General features: G+C 36.8%; 1 protein-coding gene across 2 annotated transcripts in view; it reads right to left on the reverse strand.

Annotated features, from left to right (window-relative positions):
• Positions 1-18,403, reverse strand: part of LOC100665495 (hydroxysteroid dehydrogenase-like protein 2) — a 64,553-nt gene that overhangs the window by 44,430 nt on the left and 1,720 nt on the right. Inside the window, exons 2-4 of one of the 2 annotated variants that reach the window (XM_064291609.1) lie at positions 8,718-8,885; positions 7,644-7,742; positions 5,002-5,116 (exon numbers count right to left, since the gene is read on the reverse strand). In XM_064291609.1, the coding sequence (XP_064147679.1) occupies positions 5,002-5,116; positions 7,644-7,742; positions 8,718-8,805 (302 nt within the window). In that variant the 5' untranslated portion in view covers positions 8,806-8,885. The remainder of the gene's footprint in view (positions 1-5,001; positions 5,117-7,643; positions 7,743-8,717; positions 8,886-18,403) is intronic. The other variant, XM_010588018.3, reaches the window with a different exon arrangement.

The following is an 18,403-nucleotide window of genomic DNA, read 5'->3' on the forward strand; positions in this document are numbered from 1 at the left end:
TTTGCCACCAAGAGGTAGGCAATTCATTTTATAAAAGAATCAGGTCTGGTATTTTTACAATTTTAATTATTAAGCTGAAAGCGTATTATATAGCTCAATTATATTATAGTTTTATGTCATAGTCAATGACTCCCAGGACTTTGAACTAGTCTATTCTTCTTTTAGGTCTTTTTTTTTTTTTTTTTTTTTGCCTGTATTCTTTTAATCTTCATTGTGCTTTAAGTGAACATTTACCAATCAGGTCAGATTCTCACACAAAAATTTATACACACCTTGCTATATACTTCTAGTTGCTCTCCCCGCAATGAGACAGCACACTCCTTCTCTCCACCCTCTATTTCCGTTTCCCTTCAGACAGCTTCTGACCCTATCTGCCTTCTCAGCTCCCCTCCAGACAGGAGCTGCCCACATAGTCTCATGTGTCTCCATTATCCAAGAAGTTCACTCCTCATCAGTATCATCTTCTATCCTATAGTCTAGTCCAATCCCTGTCTGAAGAGTTGGCTTTAGGAATGGTTCCTGTCTTGGGCTGACAGAAGGTCTAGGGTCCCTCCAGTTTCAGTCAGACCATTAAGTCTGGTCTTTTTACTAGAATTTGAGGTCTGCATCCCACTGCTCTCCTGCTCCCTCAGGGGCTCTCTGTTGTGTTCCCTGTCAGAGCAGTTATCAGTTGTAGCTGGGCACCATTTAGTTCTTCTGGTCTCTGATTTATGTAGTCCTTTCTGTCTCCTGGGCGCATAATTACCTTCTGTCTTTGATGTTCTTCATTCTCCTTTGCTCTAGGTGGGCTGAGACCAATTGATGCATCTTAGATGGCCACTTGCTAGTGTTTAAGACCACAGATGCCACTCTTCAAAGTGGGATGCAGAATGTTTTCTTAGTAGGTTTTATTATGTCAACTGACCTAGATGTTCCCTGAAACCATGGTCCCCAAACCCCAACCCCTGCTGCGCTGGCCTTTGAAGCATTCAGTTTATTCAGGAAACTGCTTTGCTTTTGGTTTAGTCCAGTTGTGCTGACCTCTCCTGTACTGTGTTGTCTTTCCCTAAAATAGCTCTTGTCTACTATCTAATTAGTGAATACCCCTTTCCCTCCCTCTCTCCCCACTCTTGTAACCATCAAAGAATATTTTCTTCCCTGTTTAAACTATTTGAGTTCTTATAATAGCGGTCCCATACAATATTTGTCCTTTTGCAAGTGTCCAGTTTTTTATGATCAAATGTACAACATTGTTGTTACCACCTGCAAACTGCTTTCTAACTTACAAACCAAATACAATCACTATCACTACAGTGCTTTTTGTACATATTATTTTTCATTTACACAGGTGCCTCATTTTTATGGGAGTGAGGCAGGGGAAGCATAAACAATATTACAGCTGATTTTCATTAAAACAGCAAAATTGTGTCTCAAAACATCAATAAAAAACAAATCAAATCTATTTCAGGCAGTAAAAGCATATTTTAAATTCAAAAGAAAGAGCCCATTTCATTTATATTATAAACATGAACTTCTCCTTTGATCTATTAGACAAAAACCTTTCCATCTGCACTGTGCCTACCTGGTCCTCAGGGTTAGTAATCCTACATCAGGTATATTTTTCCTAGCAACATGCCTTGTCTTATAAATTACATTGAACATCCTTAGCACCAAGCTTAGATACTAATACTCTCAGCTTAATAAAATAGTTAAGTTTATTGAAAGCTTACTATGTACTAGGCATTGTACTTATTACTTTCATATGAACTATGTGACTTAATCATGGGTTTTAAACTCAAAAGCCTATAGAGCACTGGAAAACAGAAATAAAGTGGGCTGAGTGCAAGAAAAATTAACTATTCAGTAATACAATCGAACTTCATTATTGAACTTTTGCAAGCACAAAACATGACACAAACACTTGTAATAATGGATATTACATACTAAATTAATAATAAAAATATAAATTACAATAGGAATATTTCATTATGAATTTTTCTTTCACCATTTATATTTCACAGGTCAAAACCTGACATCTTTTTTGTTTGGCCCCAAAGAGCTATGACAGGTCATTCATTTGGAATTGCAATATGCCTTTAACCGGGAACAATATTTAACTGTTTTTAAAAGAGAGAGAGAGAAAAAAAAAAAGCTGTTCATAAACGTAGGAACCTTAAAAAAATGAAAAGAATCCTTGCACAAAAGTTTCTATAAAGATATCTTTTCTGGAAATACTTGTAGATCTGTTACTCCAACATACTCATATTTAGTTTTTAGTGCTTTAGTGCCTTATTCATAACTTCCACTTGTAGTTTTTCAACCACACTAATAATATTCACTGAAAAGGTAACTGAACAAGTTAGTTCATTTTCCTATAGTTTGAAATCAGAGTGTTTTGTTTTGAATTGAACCTTCAAACCTACAATTGTAGGAATGTGACTTAGGCCATCACTTTCATTTTTGGAAAATGACCTCAGTATAAGAAAGTGAGCCAGGTTGTTCTTAACAAACGGGTTTTTCAAAGACACAATTTCACAAAGGAATGAGCAAAGAGAATCACACGTTTGTGTTTATATAAGTCAAATGTCAACTAAAAAGGTCAAGTCCTTGATCTAATCTTTGGTTGGCTAGTTGGGAACTGACTGAGAACTTTTCTCTTGAGTGGCAAAAAGAGTTGATCTCTTTCAAATTATAAAACAAAATCTCAGCAATAAGCTATGGCCACCCCGCCTTGTCAAAGAGATGATCATGTTTGTACTCAATACGAGTAAAGCATAGAACTGTCTATAGTTCAAACCATGGAAGTATATTTAATTCTCAGTATTAACAATATAGTCCATTTTTAACTTTTTAGCAAGAAGCTATTGCTAAGTAAACAATACAATGAACAAACTTAATTTCTGCACACTTGCAAAATGTTTCGACATTAGATTTGCGTAAGTCTAAAGTTAACACTGACCATACCCGTAGCACTGTCTACCATTACGACTACTAATTTTAACAGATGTACTTTAACCTTTCCGAGGCTTTTCTCAATGCCTAACAGTAAGTCATCCTGATGTTGTTCATGTCATGGGTACTGAGTCTAAAAACTTTTTAATCACATCACAATCTCCTGACAGCATATATAAATATAAATGGCGGTATATTTATATCTGTGGCTTCAGTATCTGCAATAAAAACTGCCACAAATGATTTAACTTTTTCATACAATGTGCCCTTCTAAGCCTTAATACAACATGCTGAGCCATAGCATGCCTGGCTAAGTTGATATTTTTAAACATTTGTTTAAATAAGTGTTACATTCAATCAAAATTCTTTCATAAACTTGCAGCTGTAACAGATATTGATGCCCAGATAATTTTTTCATGTAACGTGTAATTGCATCACATATCAGCATTGCTTATTTTATTTGAAAATTAAAAAAAAAAAAACAAAACTGAAACGTGAGTTCTGTTTTGAATCTATTAAGTCTTTTATCACAATCTTTTCTATATGCCTGCCATAGCTCTTACCATGGTTTGAATCACTATGGTTTCCATTCAAAAGAAATATACTTTGCATATTAAGTTTGTAGAAGTATGCCTCACATCTACAAAGAAGCTCCCATCCATTTTACTTGAACATATGGCCCTCTTGGCATACTGCTTCATTTTCCACTGTAGATAGAGACGAGTATGAGAAATATTTGCCTTTTCTCTTTAATATAAGAAAACCAACAATGCAAGCACAATGATAAATGGCTATTTTTTGGCTTGATCTCCACTTCCAAAAGACAGTGGAGCTCAGGGCCCATTTAAGGAGACAGCTGACACTTGGCCATTAGGCTACAGTAGCTGACTGTTGCCACATGGGAATGTTGTCTGTATGTGGCCAGATTTTCCAGTATTTCAAGAAGAGTCAGAAATCTGGATTTTTACATAAATCTCCTCATGTTTTTAACATAGACAACTAATGAAATTTGAATGTAGGTAACTAATGAAAACAAATTTTTTAACATTGTCAGGATAAAGTTTTGCAGACCAAACAAAACACATCTGAGGATAAGATTCAGGTCTCTACGCTATTGAGGTTCACCCTTCAGCTAAAGATTAGACAGGTCCATAAAATGAAATGAGATTAAAGGGGCACACTAGACCAGGGGCAAGGACAAGAAGGCGGGAGGAGACAAGAAGCTGGTAATGGGGAACCTAAAGTCAAGAAGGGGAGAGTGTTGACATGTCGTGGGGTTGGTAACCAATGTTACAAAACAATATGTGTATTAATTGTTTAATGGCAAACAAATTTGCTCAGTAAACCTTCATCAAAAGTACAATTAAAAAAAAAAAAAAGACTCAGGTCTCTAACTTAAGAAATTCTACATTTAACCCTCATGATCAACCCTATGACATACTATCCCCATTTTACCAATGAGGAAACTGAATCAACCAAGAGGTTCAGTTGCTTGCCCAAGGTCATGAGCTAGGTAGTTACGGCAAGGTGGGAGTGGTGCTATCTGTACTTACAGCCACATTAAAAATGACAGAAACTGTGGGCAAATAAACATAAATAAATGAAAAAATGGACTGTCTGACTAATCCAGAAAAGACCAGAACTGTATTCTCTAATTCTATATTCTACATTTCCTCTGATTGCCCAAGATAGCATTAGCCTTTTTGTCAGTTATATTAAAGTGTGATTCATATGAGCTTACTGTTACTTACATAACTCAAGTCCTTTTCAGAAAAAGGTAAGACTTGCTGGCTTGAGCAATCAGAAATTAATAAAACACAGGGTATGCATATATGTATTAATTAGTTCAAAATGTTCAAGCTACATGTTAGTCTTTATTATATTCACAAAGAAGCTCTAAATACAACTATTTATTTAAAATGCTATCTACTGACTTGGCGTACTTTGAGGCCTTTATAGGGATTCATCAGATTTTAAACTGTACTGCTAACCTGGTTCAACTCTGTTTACCAACAAGTTCTCTGAGAAAACATTGCAACATTCCCCCCACAACTCTCATTTCTAACTCACGTAAGGTAGGTGCCTCTGGTGTTGACGCTCATCATCAAATCCACTTTCTTTGTAGGGGTATCCAGTGTGTTGCTCAAGGTAATAGCACTGGCATTATTCACCAAAATATCAATTCCTGTTTCCGAAATAATCAATTTCATTTTATTATAATTTGTTTTGTCACAAAAGAAAATAAAAACATTTACTCTATATAGCTGAACCCTCAGTTTATCTGTTTCAATTGTATTGATTCACAAATACTTCTTTTTGATAATACGACTGACCAATATGTCAGTGCAAGGCTAAGTAGCTATGTCAAAACACCATCCAAATGATTTTCACTGTCTCAGTGGGGATAGCCAATCACCACAGCTCCCTGTGAAACTATTAGGAGGCTTAGTCCTTAATGGTTTGTAGCTTCCATCCTTATCTGTTCTACTCTTACCTCCTGGTCTTCTCTCCCTGTCTTCAAGAACCTTAGATCAACTTCCTAAAGTCTTCTCCTCTCTAGAATCTTTCCAATGCCTGCCCTCCTGCCAAGAACACCAATGCCCCTCACTTAAAGGAAAGGACCCTTTTCTGGTCTTGGGAACTGGGAAAAGAGAAGAAACCTAGGGTTTCAGTCCCTGGTAAATCATCAAAGTAGATCAAGTTTGTTTTGGTGACCTGTAAGTATAATTTCTACCGATTTTATCCAGTCTCTACCCATATACAACATACTTTGCTTGTAGTTATATGCTTAGTGAAATAATGTTAAATAAAATAGTAAAATACAAAAGTATGCCAAACATTTCCCTGTTTTTCTGCATGGCCTTGATAACTATTCTTTTTATACAGCACTTAATATTCCACTAAGTAGAAGTATGACAATGTATCCACTTTTTGATTGCTGGGATTAGACCTTTGAAGTGAGCCTCTTTTCTTATCCTCTTAACTTTTCTATGCCCCTCTAACAACATGTGGATGATGGTTTAAACAAAGTTATTAAATGCGCTAAAATATTTTACTTATAAGTACACTTTTCTCATACACACTAATATTTCAAAATTTTGATCATCCCTCAGTTTCCATATTCTGTAGCATTGGATGTGTGTTGCTGTTTTCTTAAAATGTATCCTTAGAATCTTTGGATTCAACTACATTACATTTTAAAGCTTCATTATAACGAAACTCAAACTTACGCAAACCATCTCTACATCTGAGAAAAGTTCCTGGTCCTATGGCATGAACACAATAAACTCAGGATGAATATATGGGCAATCCCCAACTTACAGCAGGGGTCCCTTCTGATGACTCTGTTGTAAATTGGTTCTGACACAGGTCGAGTACCTCTTTTTTTTTTTAGTTTTCATTATTATTGCCTTTTGTCTTAGCTATCTAGTGCTGTGGTAACAGAAATACCACAAGTTGATGGGTTTAACAAAGAGAAATTTATTTCTTCACAGTAAAGTAGGCTAAAAGTCCAAATTCAGGGCGTCAGCTCCAGAGGAAGGCTTTCTCTCTCTGTTGGCCTTCTCATCAATCTTCCCCCAGACTAGGAGCTTCCCCATGCAGGGACCCCAGGTCCAAAGGATACGCTCTGCTCCTGGTACTGCTTTCTTGGTGGTATGAGGTCCCCAACTCTCTGCTTGCTTCCCTTTGCTTTTATCTCATAAGATAAAAGGTGGTGCAGGCCATACCCCAGGGAAACTCCCTTTACATTGGAGCAGGGATGTGACCTCAGCAAGAATGCCTTTTTAACCAAAGGCAGAGATTATGATTTATAACACATAGGAAAAATCACAAAATGGAGGACAACCACACATGGCCTAACCAAGGTGATACATATTTTTGTGGGACACGATTCAATCCATTACGCCTTTTATTATCAATATCTTTATAGATCCAATCTTTATTTGTCTTTGGGGGTTGGAAACATTACATATACATTTATAGATATATTTTAATACATACATACAGAAATCATTAAAAAAAAAATAGATGGACGTAAGCACAGTTTGTCATAAATTGAATGTGCTGTAAGTTGGGGACTACCTGTAATGAATACAGTGAAGGGTGCTTTGCTGGGGGCAGGGGTTCAAATATAGGACATACTTCTCAATCTACAAAGCTATGAGTTGCTAATCACAATACTACAAGATAATCATGAAGTAGCTACTCTACACAAGGCACTCTGCTAGGGCCTAAGAGATAAGGAAGATAATATTCACTATAGAAGCAGCCAGATGGGAACAGAGCAAACTGAGTCTCGGTCTGGGTGAGATGCGGGACTGATGGGTATATATACCACCTGTCCAGAATTAATCCACTCAGGGAGATAAAGCTACTAAAGGCTGAGACAATCAATGGATGCTTTGGGCAAATCCAGAATTTACTGACTCTTCTCTCACTATGGGAGAGAAGGTGATAAGTATATTAGTGAAGTAAACACCTGGGCCTGGGAAATGAACATTTGTTGAATTTGGCAAACTATATTTGACTTACCTACAAGAGAGGGAAAAAATGGGTCCAATTTCGAGGCAGGTTATAATTTCTAAACTCAAATGGGACAGATTAAAATGGATTGGGGAGTATTTGTGGGAAATGATACACAAAAGGCTTAGATATAGTTTCACTTATATTTTACCCAATATTCAATAATTATGTCTGTTTTAAGGCACTACCTCCAAATTTCTCCACTGCTTTCTCCACTGCGTCCTTGATTTGCTGTTCATCTCTCACATCAACAACACATGGCAAGGCCTTTCCTCCAGCTGCTTCAACTACAAAGGATAAACAAACAAAAAGGCATTCTAGCATTCAAATGTTACATCTTTCATTCTGATAAAATGGTTAAAAGGGAAAAAAGTATCCTACTTTCACAGAAACAACTGTCTTACAACCACAAGTGACTCCACCCTTAAAGCAGGACAGATTGGCTAGCTCATCCAGCTTCAGACTGGCCAGGACAACTCCATTAAAAAACAAACAAAAAAAGACATTAACCTTTTTAAAAAATTCTATTAAGAAGAAGAAAAAAAAAAAAACACTTTTTATATGAAAAATTTCAAAAAAATATACAAAAGTATAACAAATAGCATAATGAACTAGGACCATGAATCCATCATTTATCTTAAACGATTGCTAATGTTTTGCCAGTTATTTAATTTGTTTATTTCTCCCTCTTTTTTGTTTTAAGCTGGTGCACTTTAAAACAAATCCCAAGAATCATTTCACTCATCCTTATATGCATTTCTCTAATATAACCACAACACTATTATCATAACTAACAAAACTAGCAAGATCAGCTGAAGTTGAATTTTTAAACCATAAAATCATTCTTTTGGTACCTTCTCTTCTGGCATGATGCCTAGCACGATGCCTTGAGTATAAGCACTCGATAAATGTTGGGGAGCTTAAAGTATTAAAATAAGGACTTACAAGTTGTGCAGAGAATAAATAACATGAAAAGCTTTTTCAAAGTATTTACACCATCCACCCCCAGGTTCTATCCTCCCCACTTCATCCTCACCCCCCACTCCCACCCAAGAACCACTGCCCTAGAAGACAGGATTTTTCAGGGAATTCTCTTGTATCTCTCAAAAGTGCTGAAGGGGATAAAGGTTCAAAACACTTCCTTAACCATAAAATTATTTTCAGGGTAGCTTTCATACAGCTGTAACTAAATTCTCCAGCAAATTCTCTACATATTGAAACCGGTGGGAGTACATTTTAGGAAATGGCATTGTCACACTCACTCACTTTCTTCAGCAGCAGTATAGATTGTGCCTGGAAGCTTGGGGTGCGCTTGGGCAGTCTTCGCGGCAATGACAATATTCGCTCCATCCTTTGCTGCTTTTAATGCAATAGCTTTACCAATGCCACGGCTGGCACCTGTGATGAAAAGGGTACATCCTGCTAGCTTCCTACAACAGAACAAATGTGACCTTATTAGAAATCTCAAAGCTTTATTTACTAACCAGTTTAAAAAAAAAAAAAAATTTTTTTTTTTTTTTTTTATCACTTGAGTTGGAATTGATTCAATGACAATGGGTTGGGTTTTTGGGTTTTTATCAGGAAATTATGCACATTTTCGCAATATATGTGTTTCCTCCTCGGTGAAATGTTATTTGAACCCCACTCCCAACCATCCGATAGTTAATAACTCCATTACACTCCCATTGCACAATGATGTAACAATTATTAATTACAACTGCAGTTGGCCAGCCATGCGTGGTTTGGGAAACAAAATCTGCTCAAACGCAAAAAAAATCTTAAAGAGAAATGAGGAATTAATAAAATAAACTACACATACACTTTTTTCACAGAAAAAGTGTTAACAAGGGTTACTTTTGAGTGGTGGGATTACGAATAAGTTTTCTCATATTTTCTACAGTCTTCAGTATTTTTCAAATTTTCTACAGTGAATACATACGACTTAAGAGACATTATCCAAAAGCAAACAATTGTTCACGAACGCTCATCATCGGTATGAGACGCATTATTAGGTACTCTGAAGAAAAAATTTCATTATGGGACAAAAATATTTACAAGTATTTAAACACTTAAGGCCTACTTGTCTTCATAACCTGACAGCCAAGGCTGAGTGCTCTTTGTCAGCTGGGTAAAAGGTACAGCCCAAAGGTCATTTACTAGCCTTATGCTTCATGAAACATCACCGTCTTTTTTTTTTTTTTTTTTTACCTTTCATCCTAATATATTCTACCAGCTGAAAACATTTTATCCATAATTAATTTTTTCAGCAGAAACTTTTTTTACATGGCACACCAGGAATTTCTGATTAGCAGAAGTGAATGCATTTTTAACCACAGGCACATTAAATAACAAACCGGTTATCAATTACCCACGCTTTGCCCTTTACAAAGGGCATACTAAAACCATACTACGCATGTGGACCCATGACAAAATTCATAAATTTGCCTTATAAAAAAAACCCTACACGGTGAGGAACATGTTCTGGAACAAGACAGTGGGGGTAGTAACATGACACCGTGAAGGCACCACATGCCATTAGTGGTAAATTTAATGTTATAAGAATTTTACCACCATAAGAAAAAACAAACAAATTGGGAGGGGGAAAAAAAAACACTTAGGAAATTAAACAGTTACCATATGGCCTAGCAGTTCCACTCTCAGGTATACACCCAAGAGAAATGAAAACACATCCACACTAAAACTTGTACACGAATGTTCACAGCACCATTATTCATAATAGCCAAAGGATGGAAATAACCTAAATGTTCACCAACTTACGAATGGACAAAATCAAAGTATGATATATAAAATGGAATATTATTCAAACTTCAAAAGAAATGAAGTACTGACAGACGTTACAACATGGATGAACTTGAAAACATTATGCTAAGAGAAAGGAATCACTCACAAAGGTCCAGCTTTGTATGATTCTATTCATATAAAATGTTCAGAATAGGCAAATCTACAGAAACAGAAAAATTAGTGGTTGTCGGTGGGGTCATAGGGAGTGAGAGAATGAGACTGGAGGTTGACAGCTAAGTGATGTGGGGTTTTTGGAGGGGATGATGAAAAGGTGAAGGTTGTACACTCTGTGAATATATTAAAAATCATTGAACTGTATACTTTTAATGGGTGAAGTGTATGGTGTGTGAATTATATCTCAATAAACCTGTTTTAAAAAAACATCTCACAAGCCAGTTCCCTTAGAAGGCTTGTAAAGAACTTGGTATTTATCAAAAGATCATCTGATTCAAACGTACTGATGAGTTCTCTGTGCCCATTCTTTCTTTACATCCTTCCACCTAACTTTCAACTTTCTACTTAGTTGTCAGGTGAGAAGGAAATATTTAAAATGAAGTAAAGTAAAGGTGGATACCCACTTTCTTGTTTACTTTCTAAAGGCAAATGAAAAAGCCTCCCTAAGCAGAAGGATGAAGAGAGTCCAGCAAAAATGTCAAAGATAAAGAGAAAATGGGATAGTACCCTGAGATGGGTAATAGATAAGCAGGCTTGTTAACCAAAGAACATAAGGCTCAAGCCAAGGCCCAGAGGATTATACAACTGAAAAAAGAGGTCAGAGGTGAAAGTGGGAGAAGCAGGTTTTAAAATAAGGAATGGCTTGGTGAGAAGGAAGGGGAATGGAAAAATGGGAAGAGACAATAGAGGTGAGGACTTTTGGTGAAATATAGCAAACACACAAAAAAGGATGGAAAAATATGAATAGTTTGTTGGTAGTAATACTGGCATCATAAAACGGTTGGGTAGTGTTTCTTCTTTCTCTTTTCTGATAAAGTTTGTGTAGGACTGGCATTATTTCCTCCCTAAATGTTTGTTAGAAGATTCACCAGTGAAGCTACTTGGGCCTGGAGTTTTCTTTGGGGGAAGATTTTTACTTACTTATTGTCTTTAGTTGACATAGCTCAATTCAAACTTTTTACTTATTTTTAGAGTCAATTTTGGTAATTTGTGTCTTTCTAGGAATTTATCTATTCCATCTAATCTGCCAAATTTGTTGGCACAATTATAATGCTCCTTTATTATTCTTTTAATGACTGCAGGATTTACAGTGAGGTTCCCTCTTCCATTCCTAATATTAATCTGTGCCTTCTTTTTTTCCTGATCTGTGTATTTAGAAAAGAATTGTCCAATAGAACTTTCTGAGATGATAAAAACGCTCCCTATATGCGCTGCCCAAGAGCCCCTAGCCAAAGTGGCTACTTAGCTATGAAATGTAGCTAGTTGGCCTGAGACACTCGATTTTGAATTTTGTTTAATTTTAATTAATTTAAATATAAATAGTCACATGTGGCTAATGGGTACCATACTGGGCAGCACAAGGTAGGATTTATCAAGTTTATTGATCTTTTCATAAAACCGATTTTTAGTTTCATTGAATTTCTCTGTTGTTTGGCCATTTTCTCTTTCACTGCTTTCCTCTCATCTTTATTTCCTTTCTTCTACTTACCTTGTGTTTAATTCACTCCTTTTCTATCTTAGATGATTGCTTTTAGATCTGCTTTGTTTTCTAATACAGGCATTTGAAGCTATAAACTTGCCTCTAAGCACTGCTTTAGCTGCATCTCACAAATTTTAATATGTTGTTTTCTCATGTTCATTCATTTTCTAATTTTCCCATGGCTAATATTTGATCCATGGCAAATATTTAGAAATGTGTTGTTTAATTTCCACATGTTTGGGGATTCTCAGATTTTTTTAAATTGGGATATTTTAATGTAATTTAATGAATTAAATTTTCTATAACTGACTTTCAATTTAATTCCATTGGTTGGAGGGTATTTTCTGTATGATTTCAGTATTTTTAAACTTACTAAGACTTGTTTTATGGCTCAGCATATATCCTATCCTGGTGAATGTTCCATATGCACTTTAAAAGAATGTATTCTGCTATTGTTGAATGAACTGTTCTAGAATGTCTATTAGGTAAGCTGGTTGGCAGTATTGTTCAAGTCTTTTATATCCTTATTGATTTTTTGTCTACTTCTATTAATTGTTTTTATTGTGCTTTAGGTAAAACTTTACACCTCAAGTTAATTTCTCATACAAAATTTATATACACATTGTTATGTGACATTAGTTGCAATCCCTACAATGTGACAACACACTCCCCCTTTCCACCCCGGGCTTCTTGTGTGTTCAACCAGTTCCTCTCCCTTCCCACCTTCCCATCCTACCCCCAGACAGGAGCCACCCATTTGGTCTTGTGCATCTGCTTCAACTAAGAAGCACACTCTTCACGAGAATTATTTTATGTTTTATAAAAAAAAAAAAAAAAATTATAGTCCAGTCTAATCTTTGTCTGAATAGTGGGCTTTGGGAGTGGTTTTAGTTCTGGGTTAACAGAGCATCCAGGGGCCATGGCTTTGGGGGTTCCTCCAGTCTCAGACCATCAAGTCTGATCTTTTTATGTGAATTTGAGTTCTGTTCCACAATTTTCTCCTGCTCCATCAGGGACTCTCTGTCGTGTTCCCTGTCAGAGAGGTCATTGATGGTAGCCGGGTACCATCTAGTTCTTCTGGTCTCAGGCTGATGGAGTCCCTGGTATATGCGGCCCTTTTGTCTCTTGGGCTAGTATTTTCCTTGTATCTTTGGTGTTCTTCATTCTCCTTCGCTCCATGTGGGTTGGGACCAATTCATGCACCTTAGATGACCACTTAAAAAAAAAACCAAACCCAGTGCCTCCGCGATTCTGACTCATAGCGACCCCACAGGACAGAGTAGAACTGCCCCACAGAGTTTCCAAGGAGCACCTGGCGGATTCGAACTGCCAACCCTTTGGTTAGCAGCCGTAGCTCTTAACCACTATCCCACCAGGGTTTCCAGATGACCACTTACAAGCTCTTAGGGCTCCAGACGTCACTCACTAAAGTGGGATGCAGAACATTTTCTTAATAAGTTTTCTTATGCCAGTTCACCTAGCTATCCCCTGAAACCATGGTACCCAGACCCCAGCCCCAGCTACTCTGTCCCTCAAAGTGTTTGGTTGTGTTCAGGAAACTTCTTAGGTTTTGCTTTAATCCAGATGTGCTGATTTCCACTGTATTGTGTATTGTCCTTCCTTCACCTAAGATGATTCTTGTCTACTACCTAGTTAGTGAATTCCTCTCTTCCTCCTCTTGTAACCATCAAAGAATGTTTTCTTCTGTGTTTAAACCTTTTCTTGAGTTCTTATAACAGTGGACTCATACAATATTTGTCCTTTTGTGACTGATTAATTTCACTCAGCGTAATGTCCTCCAGGTTCATCCATGTTGTGAGATGTTTCATGGATCCATCATTGTTCTTTATCTTTGCGCAGTATTCCTTTATGTCTATGTACCGTAATTTGTTTATCCATTCATCATCGTTCTATTAATTACTGAAAGAGGAATACTAAAATATCCAAGTATAATTGTTGATTTGTCTACTTCAACTCTGCTGGGTTTTGTTCATGTGTTTACCCATTCTCCAATTTCAATTCAATACCACAGGCCTCTTTCTTTCCCTCCCTCACTTCTTTCACAATGAAAATCCTGACTTCTAATGATGTCAGTATATTCATTAATTTGCCCTATAGTATTTAAAAAAAAAAACTCATTGCCATGAAGTCAATTCCAACTCATTGCAATGCTACAGAACAGGGTAGAACTGCCCTATAGCGTTTCCAAGGAGCAGCTGGTAGATTCAAACTGCTGACCTTTTGGTCAGCAGCCAAGCTCTTAAGTACTGTGCCACTCACGATATTATTAAAATTATTACACAAATACCATAACCAATAAAAAATCTACTAAGTTAAAGATTTTTCAGTTCTTTTTATCTTCAGAACAAATCCCTCTGAAGTTGTGCAGTACAATTACTATGTTAAAAAAATCACTTGAATGTGATAAATTTGGAATAGTTCATTTATGTTGGCCTTCAATTTTAGTTTTTCTCTTTACCTTCATCTTTACTGAAAGATGTTGTAAAACGTATATATATATATATCTTATAGAAATCTACACTCAGGGAAGTTTCTTCTTTACCTGTAAGGTAACCAGTTCATTAATTTCTACTTTATTCTTTTTTTCCAAAATATGCAAATACATACATATATAATACATATTTTATATATCTATATGGGTTTTTTGATATGTGTGTGTGTATGTTTGTAATTTTCCCTTCTTTTTTATACAAAAAGTAGTACACCTAGGATATTAAAGCAATTTTTAAAATATAAGCATTTAAACGAAAATTCTAAACTATTGCTTAAAAAACCCCTATCCCTTTGCCTTGGGTATGTTGTTGTTGTTGTTAGGTGCCATCGAGTTGCTACTCCCTCACTCCGACCCTATGTACAACAGAACAAAACACTGCCTGGTCCTGCACCATCTCACAATCATTGTTATGCTTAAGCCCATTGTTGAAGCCACCGTGTCAATCCATCTCATTGAAGATCTTCCTCTTTTTCACTGACCCTCTACTTTATCAAGCATGATGTCCTTCTCCAGGGACTGATCCAACCTGACATATGTACAAAGTATGTGAGATGTAGTCTCACCAGCCTTGCTTCTAAGGAACACTCTGGCTGTACTTCTTCCAAGACAGATTTGTTCGTTCTTTTGGCAGTCCATGGTATATTCAATATCCTTCTCCAACACCACAATTCAAAGGTGTCAATTCTTCTTCAGTCTTCCTTATTCATCATCCAGCTTTCACATGCATAGGAGGCAACTGAAAACACCATGGCTTGGGACCGGTACACCTTAGTCTTGAAGGTGACATCTTTCCTTCTCAACATTTTAAAGAAGTCTTTTGCAGCAGATGTGCACAATGCATCTTTTTATTTCTTGACTGCTGCTTCCATGGCTGTTGATTGTAGATCCAAGTAAAACGAAATCCTTGACAAATTTTCCCTGTTTATCATGATGTTGCTTATTGGTCCAGTTCTGAGGATTTTTGTTTTCTTTATGTTGAGGTGTAATCCCTACTGAAGGCTGTGGATTTGATCTTCATCAGTAAGTGCTTCACGTCCCCTTCACTTTCAGTAAGCAAGGTCGTCTCATCTGCATAACACAGATTGTTAATGAGTCTTCCTCCAGTCCTGATGCCCTGTTCTTCTTCATATAGTCCAGCTTCTCGGATTATTTGCTCAGCATACAGATTGAATAAACCGAGAAAAAAAACCCAGTGCTGTTGAGTCAATTCCAACTCATAATGACCTTATAGGACAGAGTGGAACTGCCCCCATAGGGTTTCCAAGGAGCGCCTGGCAGATTTGAACTGCCGACCCTTTGGTTAGCAGCCGTAGCACTTAACCACTATGCCACCAGGGTTTCCACAGATTGAATAGGTATGGTGAAAGGATACAACCGTGACGCACACCTTTTCTGACTTTAAACCACACGGTATCCCCTTGTTCTGTTCACACAACTGCCTCTTGATCTATGTACAGATTCCTCATGAGTACAATGAACTATTCAGGAATTCCCATTCTTTGCAGTGGTATCCATAATTTGTTACGATCCACACAGTATTTGCAGAGTCAATAAAACACAGGCAAACGTCTTTCTGGTATCTCTGCTTTCAGCCACGATCCATCTGACATCAGCAATGATATTCCTCATTCCATATTCTCTTTTCAATCCAGCTTAAATTTCTGGCAGTTCCCTGTTGATATACTGCTGCAGCCACTTTTGAATGATCTTCAGCAAAGTTTCACTTGCGTGTGATATTAATGATACTCTTTGAAAATTTTCGCATTCAGTGGAATCACCTTTCTTGGGAATAGGCATAAATATGGATCTCTTCTAGTCGATTGGCCAGGTAGCTGTCTTCTAAATTTCTTGGCACAGATGAGTGAGTACTTCCAGCTCTCTACCCATTTGTTGAAACATCTCAATTGATATCCTATCAATTCCTGGAGCCTGTTTTTGACTAATGCCTTCAGTGCAGCTTGGACTTCTTCCTTCAGCACAAAATTGGTTCCTGCTCACATGGTACCTCCTGAAATGGCTGAACATCCACCAATTCTTTTTGGTATAGTGACTCTGTGTATTCCTTTCATTTTATTTTGATGCTTCCTAAGTCATTTAACATTTTCCCCATAGAATCCTTTGATATTGCAACTCAAGGCTTGAATTTTTTCTTCAGTTCTTTCAGCTTGAGAAACGCAAAGCGTGTTCTTTCCTTTTGGTTTTGCATCTCCAGGTCTTTGCACATGTCATCACAATACCTTGTCTTCTTGTGCCGCCCTTTGAAATCTTCTGTTCAACTTTTTTACTTCATCATTTCTTCCTTTTGCTTTAGTTACTCAATGTTCAATAGCAAGTTTCATAGTCTCTTCTGACATCTATTTTGGTCCTTTCTTTCTCTCCTGTCTTTTTAATGACCTCTGGCATTCTTCATGTATGATGTCCTTGATGTCACTCCACAACTCGTCTGGTCTTTGGTTACTAGCATTCAACGAGTCAAATCTATTCTTGTGGTGGTCTCTAAATTCAAGTGGGATATACTCCAGGTCGTACTTTCGCTCTCATCAACTTGTTCTAATTTTCTTCAGTTTCAACTTGAAGTTGCATATGAGCAATTGATGGTCTGTTCCACAGTCGGCCCATGGCCTTGTTCTGACTGATGATATTGAGCTTTTCCATTGCTTCTTCCCACAGATATAATCGATTTGATTCCTGTGTATTCCATCTGGCAAGGTCCACATGTATAGCTGCCATTTATGTTGGTAAAAAAAGGTATTTGCAATTAAGAAGTGGCTGGATTGATTTCCAGTAGGCAAAAAAGGCATTCTCCTCCCCATTAAGATTCCCAGACACTGGCAGAAAGCAACAGCAGCTTCTTCTCTTAAACTGCAGCCAAGGTCTGTACTAAAAAATGCTTCCAAAAAAGTGCTTCCAGCTCAAAAGGTTTAGAAACAGAGTATAAAAGGCCACGGCAACTAAAGGTTCCAAATTTCTCAGCACTCTTGGGAAGTAGATAAAATTTGCTAATGTAGGGTTAATGAACTCTTCTCATTACTAGAATTTCGTTTAGGAGAAAGGTGGAATTTCAAACAAAAGAGAATGATTAACTATTCAGTCAATAGTACTAGGACAACTAGATGGTCATCTGAACCAAAATGAAGTGACTTTCCTAACTTCCTATACCAAAATAAATCTCAGGTAGATTAAAAAAAAAAAACTCTAAGTGCAATAAATAAATAAACGGAATGCTAGAAGAATACATACCAATTAAAAAAAAAATCTTAGTTTATCATAGCCTTATAGGCTTGTTACAAAAACTCAAAATCTTTAAAAGAAAATGATAAATCTGACTTCAGAAAAATGAATGTTTCTGCAAATAACAAAGTCAAGAGAAAAAAGAACTTAGAAAAATACTTGTAACACATATGATACAGGACTAATTTTTTAAATATACAGAACTCTAAACAATCGTTCAAAATCCAATTGTTTCAGCCAGGCAAAGAAAAAGGTACACGAATGGCTTTAAGCCAGGGTTTCTCAACCTCAGCAATACTGACATTCTGGGCCAGATAATTCTTTTTTTAAATTCTTTGTTGTAGGGGGCTGTCATGTGTTTTTTAAGATATTAATAACCAGCATCCCTGGACTCTACGCATTAGATGCCAGTAGCACCCCTTTTAATTGTTACAATTCAAAATCTCCCCAGACATTGCCAACTGTCCCCTGGAGGGTAAAATTGCCTCTACTTGAGAACCACTGCTTTGAACACATAAAAATATCGTCAACCTCAATTGTGGTGAAAAACTACTATAATGAGGTGTCTTTTTTTTTTTCCTGTCTCTAATTAGACTTTATTATCAAGCATGTTTGCCCATGTTTTGGACTAGAAAATGTCATTCACCCTTTTAGGTGTACAGCCTCTTCGGAGGGCCATCTGGCACTATCCATGAAAATTTAAAGTGCATATACTCTTTGATCCAGCAATTTCACTTTCAGGAATT

Source organism: Loxodonta africana, chromosome 9 (genome assembly GCF_030014295.1).
Source record: "Loxodonta africana isolate mLoxAfr1 chromosome 9, mLoxAfr1.hap2, whole genome shotgun sequence".
Classification (NCBI taxonomy): domain Eukaryota; kingdom Metazoa; phylum Chordata; class Mammalia; order Proboscidea; family Elephantidae; genus Loxodonta; species Loxodonta africana.